Raw genomic sequence first — 21074 nt, 5'->3', positions numbered from 1 at the left:
AGATAGCATAAAGCTACTGACCTGAAACTAGAATGAAGGAAGTGAAGCTGCTTCTATGTAGTAGTCAGCTCTCCCGGTAACTTTCTAGATGGCTCTGTCATTCATACCTTTTTTATTTATGGTTTTCATAAATGTAAACTTACCAGAGTCCATTTTATTTCAACGTCAAGTAGTTTGGAACGCCTTATTTTAAAAGTAAATGCTTTTTATATTTAGCACTGGCAGTAAGGACCAAAGACACTGTCCTATTGTATGTGTGCAAATAAAATGGACGAAAAAAGCAATGACAGTGTGAAGCTAATAAAGATCACTCAAAATAGGAAATCACTGAAGAGACGAAAACACAGCTTCTACATCTTCATATTTGTTTGCTATAAAATACTACATCTAAAATTACCATAAATGCATCATCTCATAAAACAGTAACCTGAAAAATGTGTGCTTCAACATTCTTGCATTGTTTTTATTTTTATCATTCTAACACATTACTGAATTTCCTTCATTATGAGCCCTTTCTCTTTTAGAAGAATGCATATGAGCAGGCTTTATTTTCACTCTTTCAGAGTAATCTCTTGACAGGATTAGGATATCCTGTACTACAAAAGCTCTTAACAAAGAATTTGCCCTCGGTGGTTTTGAATATATTAAGAAAACATTTTCTTTCCTTTCACACCATCTTTTCAATTCTTCTACTGGGTTTTTCTTAACAAAGTCATCTTGGGAAATTTAAATGGACTTTTGCATTGGATACTTTCAATAAGCTGTAACATATTTAGAACATCTGCAACTCTACCTGAGCACTGCTTTGTCTGAACAAGAACAATGCTTAGGAAACTATTTATTCTTTCCCCTTTAAATTTTTGGTTCACTACTCCTTTTGGGGAGAAGTTGGTTTGGGGCAGATACGCCACAAAATGGTTTACCTAACTCCCAGTGGTATTTTATAAAAGCCACATACTTCTTGTCTTAAGGTAAAAAAAAAAAATACAAGAAATGAGCCCTTTTGGGGGTCACAATTTTCAATTGGAAAAGTGACATCTGGCAGTTTTCCCCTTTTGGCAAAATCAAAATGACTGAACTGAAGGTGAATGTGAACTGAAATTCCCAGTCCAACCATAAACTATGGCCTAGAGCAGTGACCATTTCATGTCATCCTGCAGCTGGAGAAGAAATGCGTTAGAGGACTCACACTAAATTTGTATCTCTTGAGGTGATATTAAGGGTAGACTTGGATCAAAACCCATTTTGGGGAGCCAAAGGCTTTGAAAAATGAAACTTTGTCATGAAAGGAAAGGAACCTTTTCCTTAAAATTTGTGCCATATATGAAATCAAACAATCTGTAGACAGATTTCATTAACGGTACTTAGGCAATATCCTTAAGAACAAATGCCAGGCAGAGTCTTCCATACAGATTCCTTGGAATTGAAACCATGTTTTTTACCAACACAGTTATCCTGGGCAGGGCACGTGAAGGTAAACACCTGTTGAAAACCCTAGGAACAATTTATTTTGGCTTGGAGGAGGATGTGTCTGAAATTACAAATCGTATGCCCCTGGACATCCTGACAATGGTGGAGAAGCTTATAGAGAAGAATGTTGTTGCAGGAGCTGGAATGAACTGTACCATATGGATTGCCCCCATGGCACTTATGTCCCTAGCTTGAAACAGCACTTCTTGCAATGATGGGATGAGAATGAGGCATTACTGCACTCTTGAATCCACCCAAATTTAACATTCAATTCTAAAACAATCAGTTCAGAGCACTACACTGAGTACTTGGGGGAATAAAATAAAGTTAGAAGATATAATTCCTACTCTCAAGAAGCTTACATTATAGCAGAGACAGGCTCAAGCCCACATTACCCTAAAAATAAGTATTTTAATAGTATTTAAATTGCAAATATATTGCACTTTAAAAATGACCCCTCAATTTCTAAATATTAAATAAAGCATCAGTGAATAGCAATAATGCTGCTGTGTATATGAAAGCCTAAATTATCTCACTGTTTATTCAGTGAATTTCAGTTTGTTCACAATCTGCTTGTTAGACTGTATTTGAAATCCTTTGGGCAGAGCTCAGTTGCGGAAATGGCCCATGGACATGGGCACAGGGCTGAGAATCAGAGGACCTGGGTTTTAATTACAGCTCTGCCATTTGTCAAGTGTCTGAACTTCTCTGTTGATCAGTTTCCTCATCTGCAAAATGGTTGCCAAACGCTTTCTCTCCTACTTTGACCTTAAACTCCAAGGTAGAAGATTATCCTATTACCTTGTGTCTACTCCAGCACTTCATAGAGTGCTTGCCACATAGTAAACACTTAACAAATGCCACAAGTATTATATCATAATTATTATTATTAATAAATATTCAAATCCAGTGGAAACAAAGGGTACTCAACCCTTTTCTTTAGGAAGACAAAATTTACTTGAATCCTTTGATAACTGGATTTTTCTGGGCAAAGTTAGTCTGTCCAATAAGGAAGTGCTGGAGAAGCACTTAGTCAACTCTGTTGGAAGTTTAAGCAAGGCTTTTCAAATCCAACAAAGTGTGCGCTCATTCTTTCCTGTCCTCCCTCCTTTCCCCTCCAGGTTTTCTGCCACCCATGTATTGCTGACCTGAAGTATCTAAGCTCAGGGCACAGAAAGTGTGTTCCTTTTTTTGGATAATTAGAGAAATCACAGGGAGGTTAAGACTTGGTCATGTGGCCATAATGGTTCTGCAGTAGCAATGAGAGATTTGACTCGTGATGAATTGCCCCAGTGAGATCAGGACTCAGAGGAGACTATTAACTCCCATGCATTAAGTTGGTGTAAACTGTAAGATCTTGACTTTATCTTCTATTCTTCAGTGTTTGTCCTAATTTAGAATACCTCTGTTTGAGTTCTGTTTACATTAAAAATGTCTGCTAACCCTATTATATCCTCTGAAGCACTTAGTACAGTGCTCAGCACAGAATAAGTATTCAGTAAATAATAATGACTAATTATGACTCTTCCTACGAGGCTTCTACCATTTCCAGTGGTTAACCTCTGTTCTTATGGAGCGTAGCCGTTAATCTATGGATAGAGTAGCCAGCAAAGGCAAGGAGCAAAAAGGTTTCCATGTTACCCTGGCATGCGGTATAATGTGATAACCTCATATGGATACATTTTTGTAGACATCCATCTGTTTTGGGTCAAATTCACCCACATTTAGAGTTTTTTCCTCAACATTATCTTGGTTTTCCTGATTCATTAAATGAGGGTCTTATCACTCCCAGGTTATGCCTGTGGAGGCCCAACTCTGTAAGGTGTCTTGAGCTCCTGCTACAAAGTGGGTTTATTACTCTGCTATTTTGAGAATGTTCTGTTTTGTTTCAAGCTAGCTATTCATTAATCTCTGAAAAAATGACCTGTTTTATTAATGCAGGTCCTGCCACCATAATTTGTGGCATACTTCAGTTTTTTTTCCTAATTGAGCTTAAGTAGAAATTATCATTTGCATTTTCTATCCATTTATAAATCAGTACCTAGGTAACAAATGAAACCTCTACAATGCAATTTACAAGAAACAAGCTGTTGTTGTAGGGATATGTGGTTGGAGGGAAGTCAGTCAATAATAGATTATATACCTTTTGGTTAATTTATTAGCCACCTATTCACGGAACTACACTAGAAAACTGAGATGCTATCATTAAACCGTAGCATTTTGAGCACTACACCTTTTGGAGCTCAGGTTATGGACTAAAAGACAAATTGCTATCTTTAGAGAGGAAGTTGTCTAGCCTGTATATCCCCACTATCAGTGAAGCGCCTTGCTTTTTTGTGTTTTTCCTTGAAATTGGCCACACAGTTTTTAAGTTTTCTGTACTTATGATACATATGAGGATAACAAGGCCACAAATAGCATGATTCGAAGGGTTGCCATATTAACAGAACTAGTTTTCTAACTGAAACAGTCCCACCAAATCAGTCTATGGAATGTATTATTTTGTGCAGAGCACTTAAGTGACTGGGAGAGTGCGACAGTTTGCAGGTATGATTCCTGTCCTCAAAGATCTAATTGGATCAGAACTAGGTTCAAGAGGAGAAAGTTTTGCTTATGTCATAATAGTCTTGCCTCTTGGCATCTCACTCCTGTTGCTCAGATCCTGCTAGAGGTATTGCCATTATCTGAACTGTTTTGCGTATCTCAAGGGCAACAGGTCGCATCACTGGTGCTCTGTTGTTGCTTCTGCTATATGCGGTATTTAACACTTAATAAATACTCACATGTGGTGAGTTCTGCCATAGTCAGAATGTAATCAGACTTGAATTCATTGTCTGTAGCTAAACATTCTGCTTAAGCACACAAGGGGTGGCATTGGTAGTGGGGAGCATATATCTGATAGCCAAGCTTTGGTGGCGAAAAGATGCATCATGTTAATGTATGTCCCAGCCACTAGGAACCACGCTCATTTCAATAACCATCTTTCTGTCCGAGGAAAGTAGTGCTTATCACACTCTATATCCGTCACAAGAGTTATTTCCTTGGTATCCTGAGCAAAATGATTGTGAAGCCAATTTACAGCATCCTCCTTGATTGATTACTAATTGAAGAGTTTGAGTCAGGAGAATTCTATGAAGGTTTAGTCTTTGCTCCTATTTTTGTTTCACATTGGAGAGTTGAGGCACATTTGGGAAAGGAATAGAAAACAACTGGGTCATTAAAACTAATTCATGTTTTTATTTAGTACTCTGATATCTTTAAATAACAATTGCTTAATGACTAAACTTAATTTCTTGGGGATTTTTTCCGTGAAGATCTGGGTCAGCTAGGCTCTCCAATATAATTATTCATAAAAATTATCCTTCCATTGCTGTGTGTTTATTTTTTCATACTTTCATTTTTTTTTCTTACTTTCACATTTGGATTTGTGACCTGTGGACACTTGATAATCGCCCAACCTCCAGCCCCACTACACTTATGTAAATATCTTTAAATAATTTCTTCACATTAATATCTGTGTCTTCTAGACTGTAAGATCATTATGCACAGTGAATGTGTCTGCTAATTGTGTTGTATTTACTCCCCCAAGCATTTAGTACAGTGCTCAGCACGTAATAAGCACTCAGTAAATGCAATTGCTTGATTGCTCTTCCTAGGATTAGTAGATCAAACCCAGTTAATACTACATATTCTACTCATTTGTACAAAATAATTTATTTCAAATACTTTTTGACCATTAGTTTTCCTCCATCTCAGTATAAGCTTGTTCATCAGCTAATTCTAAAAAATTTTGTATTTCTAATTGTTCTTGTGATATTTTTACACTTTGGAATTTCCTTAAACAGAGAACAGGCCTGGGAGTCAGAAGGCCATGAGTTCTAATTTCAGCTCCTCTTGTCTGCTGTGTGACCTTGGGCAAGTCACTTCACATCTCTGTGCCTCAGTACCCTCATCTGTAAAGACTGAGCCCTATGCAGGACAGGGACTGTGTTTAGCCCAGTTACCTTGTATCTACCTCAGTGCCTATCACATAGTAAGCACTTAACAAATACCATTATTATTGTTATTGTTATTAATGTACAAGTGTAATTTTGGGACCCCAGACAGAAAATATCCCAAGATTAATTTTTTGTTGTCATTTAAATTATTTTGGTTTTTTTTGTATCTGCCTTTCTTTTCCACTTTTGAAAAACAGATTTCTTTAATTCATTGAATAGATAATCTGAAAAGACTTGCAAAGGATGAAAAATGATTTCCACTTAGCTTTTACTTTTCTAAATTTTTCCTTGATATTTAACAGCACTCATTTTCATTTTATTTACCACCGTAACTTTCATTTATTAGGGAACTTATAAGAGAAGTAGCGTGACTTAGTGGAAAAAGCACAGGCTTGGGAGTCAGAGGTCTTGAGTTCTAATCCCAGCTCCGCCACATCAGCTGTGTGACTTTGGGCAAGTCACTTCACTTCTCTGGGCCTCAGTTACCTCATCTGTAAAATGGGGATTAAGACTGTGAGCCCCACGTGGGACAACCTGATCACCCTGTATCTCCCCCAGAACTTAGAACAGTGCTTGGCACATAGTAAGCGCTTAACAAATACCAAAATTATTATTATTATTATAAAATAGTCAAGCTATCTTCACATTTCTTGGAAATCCTTTTTTTTATTCAGACTTGTTCCTAGTTCTTATTTCTGCCCAGAAATTTGTACAAAGGAAAGAAATTGATTGTGATTCTCCCTCTATGTCTGAGGGCATCCTCTGAGGGTATCTATTATTAAGCAGCTTTTTAGCTGGATCCCATACTGGTGACACAGTCAGTGCTCTGGTGTGCTTGTGGCTGAATATTAGCCAGTAAAAGTAACATCTGTAAAATTGCTGAGTTCAGTGTGCAGGGTTGTGGTCTCAGAGTAGGGGGCATGAGGTTGTAATGTAGAGAAGCAGCCTGGCTCAGTGGAAGGAGCCCGGGCTTTGGAGTCCGAGGTCATGGGTTCAAATCCTGGCTTCGCCAACTGTCAGCTGTGTGATTTTGGGCAAGTCACTTAACTCCTCTGTTCCTCAGTTCCCTCATCTGTAAAATGGGGATGAAGACTGTGAGCCCCCTTTGGGACAACCTGATCACCTTGTAACCTCCCCAGTGCTTAGAACAGTGCTTTGCACATAGTAAGTGCCTAGTAAATGCCATCATTATTATTATCGTTATTATTATTATTATTCCAAGGGGGGAATCACTGCAACTCTACTGCTCCCTATGCACTATAATCTACCCCTTCTTACCCTGGACCACCCCTCTCTAGGGCTGTTCTATACTGGGAAGGAGAATAGCTTGTTAAAAGTTAACATCTTTTTCTAAGTTTGATGCTAAAAGGAAGGGAAGTTTTGCTAAAAATATGACAGCAGGGTTGGAATCATGAATGGATGTGGGTGTTGGGGAAAATGACTATAGGAGATTTTTTAGCACCAATAGTGGAAAGGCTGAAGACTGGAACTGTGTACATCATTTTGATACCCTGAAGTAATTCAATGAGAACCTGTCTTTGATGTTACAAATTGAAAGAAATTTTTCCTCAGCTGTCAAAAGTAAGAATGCTTTTTCATCATATGGAAGCTTTCCAGAGCACAGTACTAAGTACAGGAATCAATTAATGGTTTTTATTGAGGATTTACTGTGTGCAGAGCACCCTAGTAAATAAACAATTGTGAGTGTACAATAGATTAGATAGACAGGATCCCTGCCCAGGAGGAGCTAATGGAGCTTACATTTTACATGGGAAACAGTATACTCAGAAAAAACATTTACTGCCAGTGTATTTTTAAAAACCTTAATAGCAAATAGCAGGAAAATGAAGTTTCCCAACAGGAAACTGGGGCCAGTTGTAATCAACTGTAGTTTTCTCTTGATCCAGAAATGTGACTTTTATTTTCCCCCCCAGACTTTAATTAACACTAAAATTGGGTCCCCCACACAGACTGTTCTTCTGCCATCTGTCATCTCTCTGAGGGTTGGGGAGGGAGGGAGGTTGAGGGTTGGTGAAGGTGGAGTGCCAGGCCTCCTTAATGGCACTGAATCATTTAGTGGCTGGGAACCCCTGGCTACCTTCTGCCCTCTCTCAGCTCTAAATGTGGTTGAAACTTTCATTTTTTTCCAGTTAATGTTTGCAGGCACTTCCTTTGATATGAAAAATACAAGTTGTTGTTGCATTAAGGTGAGGTTTTACAATTAATGTCCTCTTTTTATAACAACCATACCAAAAAAAATCAGTATAATGCCTTTCTAGACCACTAATCAGCAAATACATCCTGCTGCAGCACCAATAATACTCAGTACAGGATCCATAAAAGGGAAGGTCAGCATATTTTGACAGAATGAGAGCTTTGGAAAAAAATCCAGTAAAATTTTGTGATGAATAAGCAAACTGGTTTGAGTACTCCTTCTGCAGTTTTAAAAAAACACAATGGCATCAGGACAGTAATGAAACAAAAGACTTTAGTGTTACATGGTTTGACTTTTAGCAAATACTTATTTAGCATCCCATGTTAGCTTTGGCATGGCATTTATTGCCAAGGAAAAAAAAAATGCAACAACAAAAATGTTTCTAAAGAGCCTGGGGTCGTTGGTATGCTGGGTTAATATTTTTCAACTAAATACCGGTCTGCTTGTTCACTGGTACAGCAACAGCCCAGATAGTAACCATCATCTGTGTGCACTCCCTTCCTCTCCAATATTGCTTTCAGTTTTGCCCTACATTCCAAGCATCTGTTTGAATGATCCTACTCTTAGTAATCAAATAACACCTTGTATTTCTACAGCACCTACCTTCAAAGAAATCAAAGACCTCTACAGATTTTATCAACTTTACCCTCTCAGCAGTCCAGGTTGGCAAATAGGAGGCAGGTATTGTTATACTTGTTTACAGGCGGGAACATGAAGTGCCAAAAGGTGTAAGTAATTTGTCCAAGGCAGGCCAAGGTCACAATCAGAAAAAGGCTACAAAATCTGTTTAAGGAGCAGCCAAAGTCCTAATTGGCTGTTCTGGTAGCATTCCTGTTGGAATCTCATTTGAACAAACACCAACTTTATGTTTTTTAAGACCAACTGCAGTCCTAGGCTCAGACCTCTCAGATACATCCAAGACAAGCAAATTTTGTTACTTTTGAAGCAGGGGATTGCAGTTGTTTTTATCGTTTTGGTTTGCCAGCCTTCTGTTGCTTTTCTTAAACTAAATAATGTTAACAGTTATATGTAGAATGAATATCTTAGGTGGCAATCAGTGTCTCATCTTCATTTAGGCATTTAATCACTTGCCAGTGCAGTATTTGCTATGTATGCTCCTCCATTGGGAATAGGGTTCCATAACGAATGTATCATCAAGGGTTATGAATAAGTCATTTCCAAACCCAAACTCCTCCTCCTCCCAGCAAGAATGTGAGGCTGTGAAAACAAACTACCAAACAGATAAGGAAGGTGCTGGCACCATTTCAGATCTCTCTAAAGACAGCCTGCCTAAACATTAATGCTTAAATAGCATTCGATTTGGGAAGATTGTGTTTATAGTTTGAAGAAGGTTGACAGGCTGAGATATGTATATTCCCAAATAATGTTCAAGAATGTTATCTTAAGAATGCAAAGCGATATGCACATTTTCAAGTGTTTATTTTATTAGCTTTTTCATTGCCAAAATCAAAACATTTTTGTGGGATTTTGGAACTTCAAACCTTACTATTTGACTTTTGAACAATTTTTGGCATTGTTAGATATAGCTACTACATAAGAATATCATCAAGAATGTGTACTTAAAATGGTTTTCTGTAGCATTTGCCACTGCATTCGTTCATTGTCAGTCATATTTATTGAGCACTTACTATGTGTAAAGCACTGTACTAAGCACTCGAGAAGAGTACAATAAAACAATAAATAGACCCATTCCCTGCCCACACGAGTTTACAGTCTAGAAGACACACTTACGTTCCTTGTAATACATGGAAAAAGAGAGTTGGTGATGTGTTTTTGCGGTCATTTTTGTTGTTTGGGGTGACCAGGTTCATTCTAACAGTTAATATTAAAAAGCTGTCAATTTGGTCTCCCGGTAAAGATTGGTTCCTTCCTTCATGAGTCCATTCAACTTTTGAGGAGTACTTGGCCATGCTTTTCACAAAAAGAGATGCAGTGGCAGAATGTAATTCCTGTGCTTCGACTGCTAGATGTAGATAAGGAAGTTGTTCTTGGCAATCAGTCACGTACTGTAACATCTGCAGCTCACCTTACTCCAGAGGCTAATTGGAGACTGATTTGAAACTGATTAGAATCATATAAAATATCAAACTATAGTCTCAGCTGGGAAAATTCACCATCAACCCTGATTCTTTATGTTGCCATGGGTATTTGTAAACAAATTACAGCAAATTGGTTTATTTCCAGGACTACATCACCCACGTTTGTTTCATCTACTATCCTAAAGAAACTGAATAATGTTCCCTAGCTTTTGAAATGTATTCCTTTGTTACTCATACAGTGGGAATGCCTCCTTCTGTTAAACTTCAGGAATGAATATAATCCCCTCCTAAAAAGATGGATGCACTATTAAGTTCAGTAATTTAGTCAAAGAGAAGGAATTTCTCAATCATAGATTCTGTTTCCCATTCCTTTAATTATTTATCTGTCTTCTCTGGACCACGTGCAGTTTTTCTATAGTCTCTTTAAAACGTTGGAACTAAAATAAAATCATGTATTCTTATGAAAGTCTCGGTCTAGCAGAAGTCTAATGCAGCATATAATGGATGGATTGCTTCCCAACCCTAGTATGTCCTAGTACTGTTTGTTCAACCCAGTTCAGATAGTTCATCGATGTTGAGCGCTTTTACGATTTAGTTTGGATAGGGAATATACTTCCAACCTGCTTGACTTATTTGAATAATGGTTAGAATAAGGATAATAATACTAGTGTTAAGTTCTTATTATGTGTCAAGCACTGTTCTGAGCTCCAGAGGAGATTCGGGATAATCAGGCTGGACACGTTCTTGTCCCACACAGGGCTCACAATCCAGGAAGCAGAACAAGTATTGAATCCCCATTTTACAGACGAAGTAACAGGCCCAGAGAAGCTAAGGGACTTGCCCAAGGTCACATAGCAGACACATGGCAAAGCCAGGATTAAAACCCATGTCCTCTGACTTCCATGCCCGTGCTCTCTCCACTAGACCATATTGTCCCTCATAATATCTGATTTTGATAGAGAAAGAAATGATTCATTGCATGCAATGCATGCATGCATGCCTGGTCAAGCCAGGCATTATAAAGAGCAAGTTTTCCTTAATGAAGGATCCATCAAAAATTCAACCACTTCTTTATAGGAGAACTATATTTCCTATTGGCTTTTAAAGTAGCACCGTTGCTCATATTCACCCTCTGATCAACCATTAACCCATCTTTTGTGAGCTGAGCTGCAGTGTGGCTCAGTGGAAAGAGCATGGGCTTTGGAGTCAGAGGTCATGGGTTCAAATCCCGGCTCCACCACTTGTCCGCTGTTCGACTTTGGGCAAGTCACTTAACTTCTTTGTGCCTCAGTTACCTCATCTGTAAAATGGGGATTAAGACTGTGAGGCCCCCATGGGACAACCTGATCACCTTGTAACCTCCCCGGTGCTTAGAACAGTGCTTTGCACATAGTAAGCACTTAAAAATGCCATTATTATTATCTTTTGTGGTACATTGTATCAAACCACTCTCTCTTTAGGACTGTCTATGTGCTTTCCAGCTTTTCATCCTAGCTAGACATTGAGGATATTTAGAATAAAATAAAATCTTACTGAAATCTATACAAATTCTACATTTATTTCTTCTTCCCTGTCCATATTGTCTAGCACTGTAGCATGAAAGGAACAACTGGTCTTGGTCAATTTGCTCTTTCCAAAGCCATGTTGTTTTCTTCCTAATATTTGCTCGTTTAGATTAGTTGAAACTAATTTTTGGTTGTGTATTAGAAGTAAAAGTAGGGAGGGAAGATGAGAAATTGGAGAAGACTTCCTGGAGTAGGTGAGAAGCAGCATGGTCTAGTGACAAGAACACCCAGAGGCCGTGAGTTCTATTCCTGGCTTTGTCATTCATCTGCTGTGTGACCTTGGGCAAGTCACTTCTCTGTGCCTCAGTTACCTCATCTGCAAAATGGGGATTGAGACTGTGAGCCCCACATGGGACAACCTGATAACCTTGTATCTACCCCAGTGCTTAGAACACTGCTTGGCATATAGTAAGTGCTTAACAAATACCCTCATTATTAATTATTATTATTTTAGTAGGCTTTAAAGATGGGGAGAGTCACAATGGGTCATATAAGAAGCAGGAGGGAGTCCCATGCAGGAAGAAGGGTGGTGTGAGCAAGTGGGTTGATGATGAGGCACGGCTGGTATTAGAGAGGCAAAGTTAGTGGGTTGGGTTGTAGGGGAAGATAAAGTGGAGAGAGCTGATATAGTGTCTTCAAGCCGATGGTGAGGAGTTTCTGCTGGATGTGGAGATGTATGAGCAACAATTGGAGTTTTGTGAGGACTGAGGAGGAGTTCCTTTCATCATCATACATTTTTTTTTCCATTTCAGTAGCAAACTACTGCTATATTCCATTTAAAGACCAGAAACCTCAAACTCATCAGTGAACAATAACTGTTATGGCTAATATTCTGAGACCTTATTTGTGATGACATTTTCCAGGAGGACTCTACTGAAATCGGAAAAATGTAAAGACCCATTAATTACATGCAGCAACACATTCAGCTATGGCATAACCAGCAGCTGTTTTGAGGTTTAGAAGCTAACTGCTCTATATCTTCAACTCTGAGTCTCTCAGTCACGCTGAGTTATGATGTCTGATTTAGCATCAAACAACTGAGTAGCAGAGACCACCTGCAGGCTCTGAGATCTTCCAAGCTGAATCAGGCCCAGATATAATAGAAGTGAGGTAGATTTTATATATTTAATCAGAAGAATAGAAATGTTAGAGAGAAAAACTGGCAGGCTGAATATGGAAATTGAAAGAGAGGGAGGGGTCAAGGATAAAGAGAAGCAGCATGGCCTAATGGAAGCACCCTGGGTCCAGGAGTTAGAGGAAGTGTGTGCTAATTCCAGTTCTTCTAATGCCTTGCTGTGTGACTTTGGGGAAGTCACTTTGCTTCTCTGTGCCTCAATTTCCTCAACATAAATTAGAGATTCAATATCTGTTCTTCCTCCTATTTAGACTGTGAACTCTTTGTAGGCCTGCATCCAACCTGATTAATTGTACCTACCCCAGCTCTTAGAACAGCATTTGGCACGTAGAAAGCCCTTAACAAATACTATTAAAATGGGACAGTAAAATGAAGATAGAGATTGAGAAATAGTGTGGCCTAGTGGATAGCGCTCGGGCCTGGGAATCAGAAGGACCTGGGTTAATCCAGTTCCTCCACTTGTCTGCTGTGTGACCATGGGCAAGTCACTTGACTTCTCTGTGCCTCAGTTACCTCACCTGTAAAATGGGGATTAAGATCGTGAGCCCCATGCGGGAGTTGGGCTGCATCCAACCTGATTTTCTTTTATCTACCCCAGCACTGAGAACAGTGCCTGGTACATAGTAAGCACTTAGCAGATATCATTAAAACAAAAAGATACTCATTTGAGAAAAAGTTGAGAGCAATGTTGCATCTTCTAGTAATCGGAACAGTGATGGACAGGTTGACTATCTAATGAAGTTTTGTTTTTGTTAATGGTGCAACCAGCAGTAAACTGAGTCAGCATGCCCGCCAAATGGTTTTCACCGTTGGTATACCCAGAGGTTGCTGAATACAGAGTATCTGGCAAGCCATACTAAATCCAAATGTCAAGTCCAGAAAAACACAGCCTCCAAAGCAATCCTACTTCAAAGGGAACAGCCATTTAAAAAAAAAAAAAATTCTAAAAGGTGCTATGTAGGAACTGCAGATTACATGAAAGCCATTTGATACTGTGGCTCAGGATTCATTCATTGTCGTATTTATTGAGCGCTTACTGTGTGCAGAGCACTGTACTAAGCGCTTGGGAAGTACAAGTTGGCAACATATAGGGACGGCCCCTACCCAACAGTGGGCTCACAGTCTAGAAGGACTGTCACAGTCTAGTCAATCCTCACCGGGAGGCCTCTGGGGCAGCCGGGCCTCGATGCCCAGTCACAATCTTAACAACTGCCTATACCTCAATGTTGAATCAGAATAAGATGTACCAGAGTCTTCCTTACCCACCTCATTTGTCAGTAATGATTGATGAAGGAGCTGTTTTGGAGCCCACTAAGTAACTAGTAGATGACAACAGATATTCCCCAAGTCACTGATTGAGGAGCTCCACAGTATTTAACTTGGCTCACTTGTGGAGTTTCTCTGCATCCACCATTCTTAATATGACTGATTGATAAACTTCCTATAACAGAACACCTTCTCACCCACACTTTGTCCTCCCCCAAATTTTCTATCACAGTAGATGGTAACCACCATCCTCCCTGCCATGCCAGCCTATAATCGGTGCAGTATCATCAACTCATCTCACGTATTCTGCCCGGACATTGTCTGTCAAGAAATCCAGTCTGTTGTACCTTTGCGACATCTCTAGCCCCATCCCTTTCCTTTACATCCAAACTGAATTGGCCTAGAGGGAAGAGCATGGGCCTGGGAATCAGAGGACCCGGGTTCTAATCCTGACTCTGCCACTGGCTTGCTGTGTAACCTTAGTCAAGTAACTTAACTTCTTTGTGACTCAGTTCCCTCAGTTTTAAAATGGGGATTAAATTCCTGTTCTTCCTTCTACTTAGTCTGTGAAACACATGTGGAACAGGGACTGTGACTGATCCAGTTAACCTGTGCCTATCCCAACACTTAGAATGGTGTTTGACACATAGTAAGCGCTTAGCAAATGCCATTAAAAAAGCTTGACTACACACAAGTTCAACAGGAAAATACATTCAGGTCATAGTCTATTGGAAGCTAAGTATGAGTAGGCAATTTAATATTGTTATTTTAAAACCTGACGTGGTACTGGAGTGGATCAGCAGGAGTCATTCAATAGTATTTCTTGAGTGTTTACCCTGTGAAGTACACTGAGTTAAATTCTTGAGAGAGTTCACTAGAATTAATTGACTCTATCACTACTCTCAAGGGGTTTGCAATCTAGTGGATTACAATCTAGTTTACAGTCTAACTGGACTATGGCATGTGTCGGCCAGGAAATAGGCTCTATTCTGGCCATAATCTCATCAGAATATATCCAGTTTTAGCCACCACAAAATGTAAAGATGTAAAGAAACTAAAAAGTATAAAGAGAAGACCAATGATAAAAGAGGTGGATTGTGTATCCTTTTAGGACGTATTCTCAAGCAAGCTCAAATGAGTTTACATTAAACTGAGTATGAGAATCATCTTCACTGTCAAGGTGGTAAAACACTTCAGTGAGATACTTAGGAAGGGAGTGGAGTCTGCTTGATATTAAGAAAAGAATGGACAACTATCTGCCTTTGTGGGGATTGGAGCAGATAAGGATAGTTTCCATAGCCTGGCCCAGTATCGTCTGAAAGATATAAAAGTGATAATGCTAGAATAGCACTTTGATCAGTTCAGTAGCATTTATTGACTAGTAATAATAATAATAATGATGGCATTTATTAAGCGCTTACTATGTGCAAAGCACTGTTCTAAGCGCTGGGGAGGTTACAGGGTGATCAGGTTGTCGCACGGGGGACTCACAGTCTTAATCCCCATTTTAGTATAATATAATCAGAGATTTTCCAGTAGCATTTATTGACTAGTATAATATAATCAGAGATTTTACATTCTAAAATAGTATTTAAGGAAAACCCGTGCTCTTCTATGTGCACATTTATATCATTCATTCATTCAGTCTTATTTATTGAGCACTTACTGTGTGCAAAGCACTGTACTAAGCACTTAGATAGTACAGTTCAGAAGCAGATAGACACAATCCCTACCCAACAACGGGCTCACAGTCTAGAAGGGCGAGACAGACAACTAAACAAAACAAGTAGACAGGCGCCAATACCATCAAAATAGATAAATAGAATTATAGCTCTGGACGCATCATTAATAAAATAGAGTAATAAATATGTACAAATATATACAAGTGCTGTGGGGTGGGGAAGGGGGTAGGGCAGAGGGAGGAACTGGGGCAAAGAGGAGGGGAGGAGGAGCAGAGGAAAATGGGGGGGCTCAGTCTGAGAAGGCATCATGGAGGAGGTGAGCTCTCAGTAGGGCTTTGAGGGGAGGAAGGGAGCTAGTTTGGCCGATGTGTGGAAGGAGGGCATTCCATATAATGACCATTTCTCCTGACATTGAATTGGTTCTGTCCAGCTAGACAAACCTTGTTGGAGGAGCATGCCCAAATTCCCATAACTATGTGTTATGGCTGGAACTCAGGACTAGTCTACAGTGTATAGGCTTAAAACAATCGATCTACGCTATACCATTTAGTACACTGCCAAAGCACTTAGTACCATACTCTTGTATACAGTAAGCACTCAATAAATAACATCGATTGATTGAAACAGTGTAATTCAGGGAATAAAAATGATCATTTGCAAACCAGTAGTTTTCTTTGGTAAAAGCTTTAGTTTAGCTTAAAAAAGAAAAATGGCATTGTGTCTAGTATGGAACCCAAATTATGTGAAATTACTAGAATTTAGCTGGTGGGAATATTGTTCATTGTGCCAGGTCTTTAGCTATAAAAAGAAAAAGTTTAATGATTCTCTTGTCAAGAGGAGGGTCAATCTACAAAACAAATTAATCTCCTGTGCTCTTTGTGCATTGCACATTTTTAAAATGTTGCCATTATAAAACATGGGTGGTCTATCACTAGCTCCACAAAACCATTGACCTCACGTAGCTTCATCTGTACAGCTATTGATTTTTTTCTGTCTTCATTTTGACATTTCACATGATTTCATCTAAGATTCATCACTGTGGAAATGTCAAGTTTAAGGGTGAATGTGGTTTTTTTTTATCATTTCAGTAGTGCTATCTTAGAAATGGCTTACTACTTATCTGCAAGAGACAGTAAGCTGAATTCATCAGTGTTGAAGTGTGTTAGCATCAACTTGATGCATTTTTTTTCCAAAGTTTTTCACACTGTCCTTGTTGCTAAAATGTGTTTTTACTTTTTGGTTTGGAATGTCAATAGCCTGTTTGATTGGTTTTTAAAAAAATTGTGGTTACCCAAAAACTTTAGTGTTTAAAAGCTTTAATCACCAGAAGAGTTTGAATTTGGGGATTCCTGCAGAGAGAATGGTGGATGTAATAACTTTTCTTCTAATACATTTGTCAGTGTTACCTCTTGTTGCAAATTTTGGGGTCTTCCTTTCTAATAGCAATCATAATTTATGCTATTTTAAGGTGCTTATTATCCATCAAGCGTTTTGCTAAGCTCTAGGGATGAGACAGTATAATCAGGAAAATAGTTCCTGTCCCTCATGGAGCTCTGCAGGGGAGAAGAGCAGGTATTTAATCCCCATTTTACTGGTGAGGAAACTGAGGCACAGAGAAGTTAAGGTGATTTGCCCAAAGCTTCCCAGCAGCAAAGTGGCAGAGTTGGGAAGAACCCAGTCCTCATGATTACCACTCCTGTGTTTATTTCCCTTCACTTTTTGTCTAAATTTGGTTATGTAGAAATCCTTCAGTGGTTGCATTTGAGACCTTTGACCGTAGAAGAAAGCAACTCATTGAAAACAATGCTAATTGTGATAGATCAGTGGTGATCATGTAGAATAGATCAATTAATTCATTTCATCAGTTTTAAATATGAAATCTTCCAAATGAAATTTTCTTTTTAAGCTGCTTTTGAAATTCAGATTTTCTTAAATCCCTAATGTTTCAATTCTAGTATTTGATAAATTGAAGAACAATCTGTCTAATGAAATCAGACCCATTTAATGATATTGCCAAAAAATCTTATTCAGCTAATCAGATGTTCTCTTTGCTTCTCTCTGAACTGTTTAATATGTTTCTGTGCATATGCTAAGTAGGTTATGTTTGCTTGCTTCTGTAAAAGTGTGTTTGTGTGTGGTATATATGTGTGTTTGATATATATATTCATATTAATCAAAGTTGCTTAGATGGCAAAGAAAATTAGACATCAGATTTTAATCTTTCCTTGTTACATTAGATAAGCATTGAATAATACTTGTCCAAAATACTATACAATCCATCAGGACACAAAACAAAACATTTTACATGAATGAGAACTGCCCCGTTAAAAAAAAAAAAAAAAAGGGGCAATGCATCCAAATGCAAACACAAATTTATCTAAATGAGATCAACTAAATGTCTTTATAGATCTTTAAAAATAAAACCGCAATTGCATTTTTTGATCACTCATTAATAATGGACTCAGCTTTAATAAATAAATCGCAATAATAAAAAAGTACATTTTTTAAGACAACTGTTTGTTCTAAATGAGGAAACAGAAACTATGCAAGGCAGTATGAGAAGGTAGGAGTTGCATAAATCTTCCATATCTCATGCTCTCCTAGATAAAATCAAGAAAAGTTAGGAAAGAAGAATGAGCACAAGTTGAATTTTTTAAGACAATAGGACTGTGAATCAGTTCAGCAACAGTGGTTACTATTAACTGCAGAAGAAAGACACTCTCTTTGTGGCAAACTACAACTGGCATCACTGCTACAACCACCAGAATTAATATACCTAAAGGATTCTGCCCCTCCTTTCCCCACTATCTAAAGTGGGGTCTGGGATCCTTGTCCTCTGTGTGTTGGAACATTGGTCAGAACCATGAAAATGGAGATGATCCCTAAAGAAAGCATTATTTATACCTTTTCCAGCTCATGAGTCCCTTTAAAAACAATATCTATTATAATAGGTGCAGGCAAACTGTGCTATATACAGTAGTATAGATAGCATACAGCCTCGTAGTATTGTATTTTATTCATTCATTCATTCAATCATTTATTGAGCACTTACTGTGAGCAGAACACTGTACTGAGCGCTTGGGAAGTACAAATCGGCAACATATAGAGACGGTCCCTACCCAACAACCTTCTGCTCTCCTGCCTCTTCTGAAATCAGAACTTGGTTGTCTTTTTGTTGCTAGTCAAACAGATAATTATTTTCTGGAACAGCTGGCAGTAACACTTGTTCCTGAGTCAGACTAATAGCTCAGATCTCATTAACATGTACTTATATCTTGGATTTTTCCCATGATATATTGCCTTACACTGCCACTGGAAAACCTTCTGCCACTTTTTTTAGCCAGTCATTCAGCTTTGAGATTTTCCTATAGTTCATTCCCATGGACAAAGCATTTCACCACCGGTAAGGGCTTACTTTTTCTAACCATTTAATAAAATATTAAAAGAATATGAATCCTGGCATTGATCCTTGAAGGAACCCACCATTTACAGTTCTCCATTCAGAAAAGTAAAATTTATCCCCAGTTGTTTCTTATCATTTAGTCAGTTGTCCGTTAGATTGTAAACTCCTTGAGGGAAGGGAAAGTAAACGTTGCTTGAGCTGTACTTTCCCAAGTACTTGGTTAAGTGATTTCCACTAAGTAAGCAATGTCAAAAAAATTACTGATTCTCGGTCCATAACAAAACTTTCCATCCCAAACAGTGGTGAAGTCGATTTCCTATTTTGTTGTGACTGAATGGGTTTCTTTTTTATTGAAATGTATTTTGCTCACTGGTTCTCTTTTATCCAGATATGTATTAAACCTTTCAAAGAACTCTGGTAGATATGTAGGTAATGATTTTTGCTGACAGAAACCTGGTGCTTTTTCTCAAAAAAAAAGTTGAATCTGCCCAAATGTTGACTCATCCCAAACTCAACTGTAGGGGCTTGCTAGTTTGTCTAGCATGTAAGCAAAATTCATCAGATTAAAATTCCTAGGGTCATTCAAATAAAAACTGCAGTCAACCATTCTGAAAGCAAAAATCCCTGAGGATGGCACAGCTCAAATTCAGTGAAGCCTAAAAAAATAAAAAAAGTTGCTGAGAAATCAAGAAAGACCTAATGGAAAATATTAATTTACTTACTTTGGTTTCATTTTTTTGAGGAATCTTAGACATGAGATTTTTTTAGATTATTTGATTTAAACTACTTTATTTTCAGTGATTTTCTGTGCAACTCACTTCCATATGCTGGTCAAGTGTAATGACAGGTTAAATACATTTATTAGCTGCAAACTCTCTTCAGAACAGAGAAAGAAACTACTTGGTGTAAGAATCACCCTAACATAGTCTTTGAATCAGGTTGCTCTTAAAGAATATGTTGATGCTTCCATTAGTTGCGTTTATCACTGAGTACAACTTTTCCGCTTACAATTATTGAGTGGCTCCCCACATACTGTTTTGCTGTTATCCTGCTCTAAAAAAAATTTGAAGAAACTTTGATTGCTTGCTTTGATGTGCTCTGTTGAGTACTGCTTTAGGTTTTTCCTTGTCCCCCTGACTTTTTTGCACCTCTGTTTTCATTGACCTGCTGCTGTTTAAGAGCTTTTCTGTCCTCACTTGACTGAGTTTTCCATTTTTAAAGGATGACTTGTTTCCTTTGATAACCTCTTTTACTTTGCCAGTCAGTTATACCAGGTTTCTTATTAGGAAATAGCAAGAGAAAAACAATTTTGACTTAATACATTGTCAGTTTTTACATTTTCACTCCTATAGCTTGGGTATGGGAATGAATTTCTCAATAAGTAGAAACCAAAATATACCAATGTTCCGCTTTTGCTTTAGTAGAAGAGGAAGCTTAAGGGCATTCCTTCTTTCACTCACAATATGCCGTCCAGAAGATACTTGATGAATAAATGATTGCTCATGTTTCCAATTCAGTTACCAATCATTATGTTTTATAAGAGAAAATGGCAGTACTGATTTAGCACTGTGACCTAGATTTATTTTCTGAGGATTGTATTGTAAAGATAAGAATACTTTAATAGAAAATGATCCTTCATAATGATTTCCAAAAGCTTTAAATTATAGCTCAAAAGTAACAGGCATAACGTTTTAGGAAAGAAAAGCAAAATTAAGCCAGACCTTGTTAACCTCAGTCACTTATTTTCTTCATTCATTCATTCAATCATATTTATTGAGCGCTTACTGTGTGCAGAGCACTGTACTAAGCGCTTGGGAAGTACAAGTTGGCAACATGTAGAGACAGTCCCTACCCAACAACGGGCTTACAGTCTAGAAGGGGGAGACAGACTTTATCTGTGGTCCTTTTCCTCCTGATCTTACTGAGAAGTCTGTACCTGTTTTGTTATGCAGTTTTCATTGAGAACCCAGTAGGGGTTTCAGTGACAATAATAATACTGCATGTTTAAGATGTTTGTTTTATAGAGAACTCAAACTGCTACATATATATATATATATATATATATATATATGTATATGTGTGTGTGTGTGTGTGTGTGTATGTTGCATTTATTTTCACAATAAAATTTAGAGCTCCTTATAAGTGGTATTATTTTCTCTCTCATAAATGAGAAAATTGAGATCAGGAGAGTTGAATTGATTTTTACTGAAGTCCTAAGTTTGCCTGACAACAGTGTCTCCTAGTTTAGTTCTCTTTCCACTTTCATTCATTCATTCAATC

The 21074-nt window shown here is 38.2% G+C and overlaps 1 protein-coding gene across 3 annotated transcripts in view; it reads left to right on the top strand.

Moving 5' to 3' along the window:
• EPHA6 (EPH receptor A6) overlaps nucleotides 1-21074 on the top strand; it is a 357034-nt gene that overhangs the window by 148342 nt on the left and 187618 nt on the right. Inside the window, exon 6 of one of the 3 annotated variants that reach the window (XM_038766400.1) lies at nucleotides 8280-8360. The exons of the other annotated variants lie outside the window; for them this stretch is intronic. Coding sequence (XP_038622328.1) covers nucleotides 8280-8360 — 81 coding nt within the window. The remainder of the gene's footprint in view (nucleotides 1-8279; nucleotides 8361-21074) is intronic. 3 annotated transcript variants of the gene reach the window in all.

Source organism: Tachyglossus aculeatus, chromosome 24 (genome assembly GCF_015852505.1).
Source record: "Tachyglossus aculeatus isolate mTacAcu1 chromosome 24, mTacAcu1.pri, whole genome shotgun sequence".
Taxonomy (NCBI): Eukaryota; Metazoa; Chordata; class Mammalia; order Monotremata; family Tachyglossidae; genus Tachyglossus; species Tachyglossus aculeatus.
The sequence above is the reverse complement of the archived record's forward strand: the minus strand, read 5'-3'. Positions and strand labels throughout refer to the sequence as shown.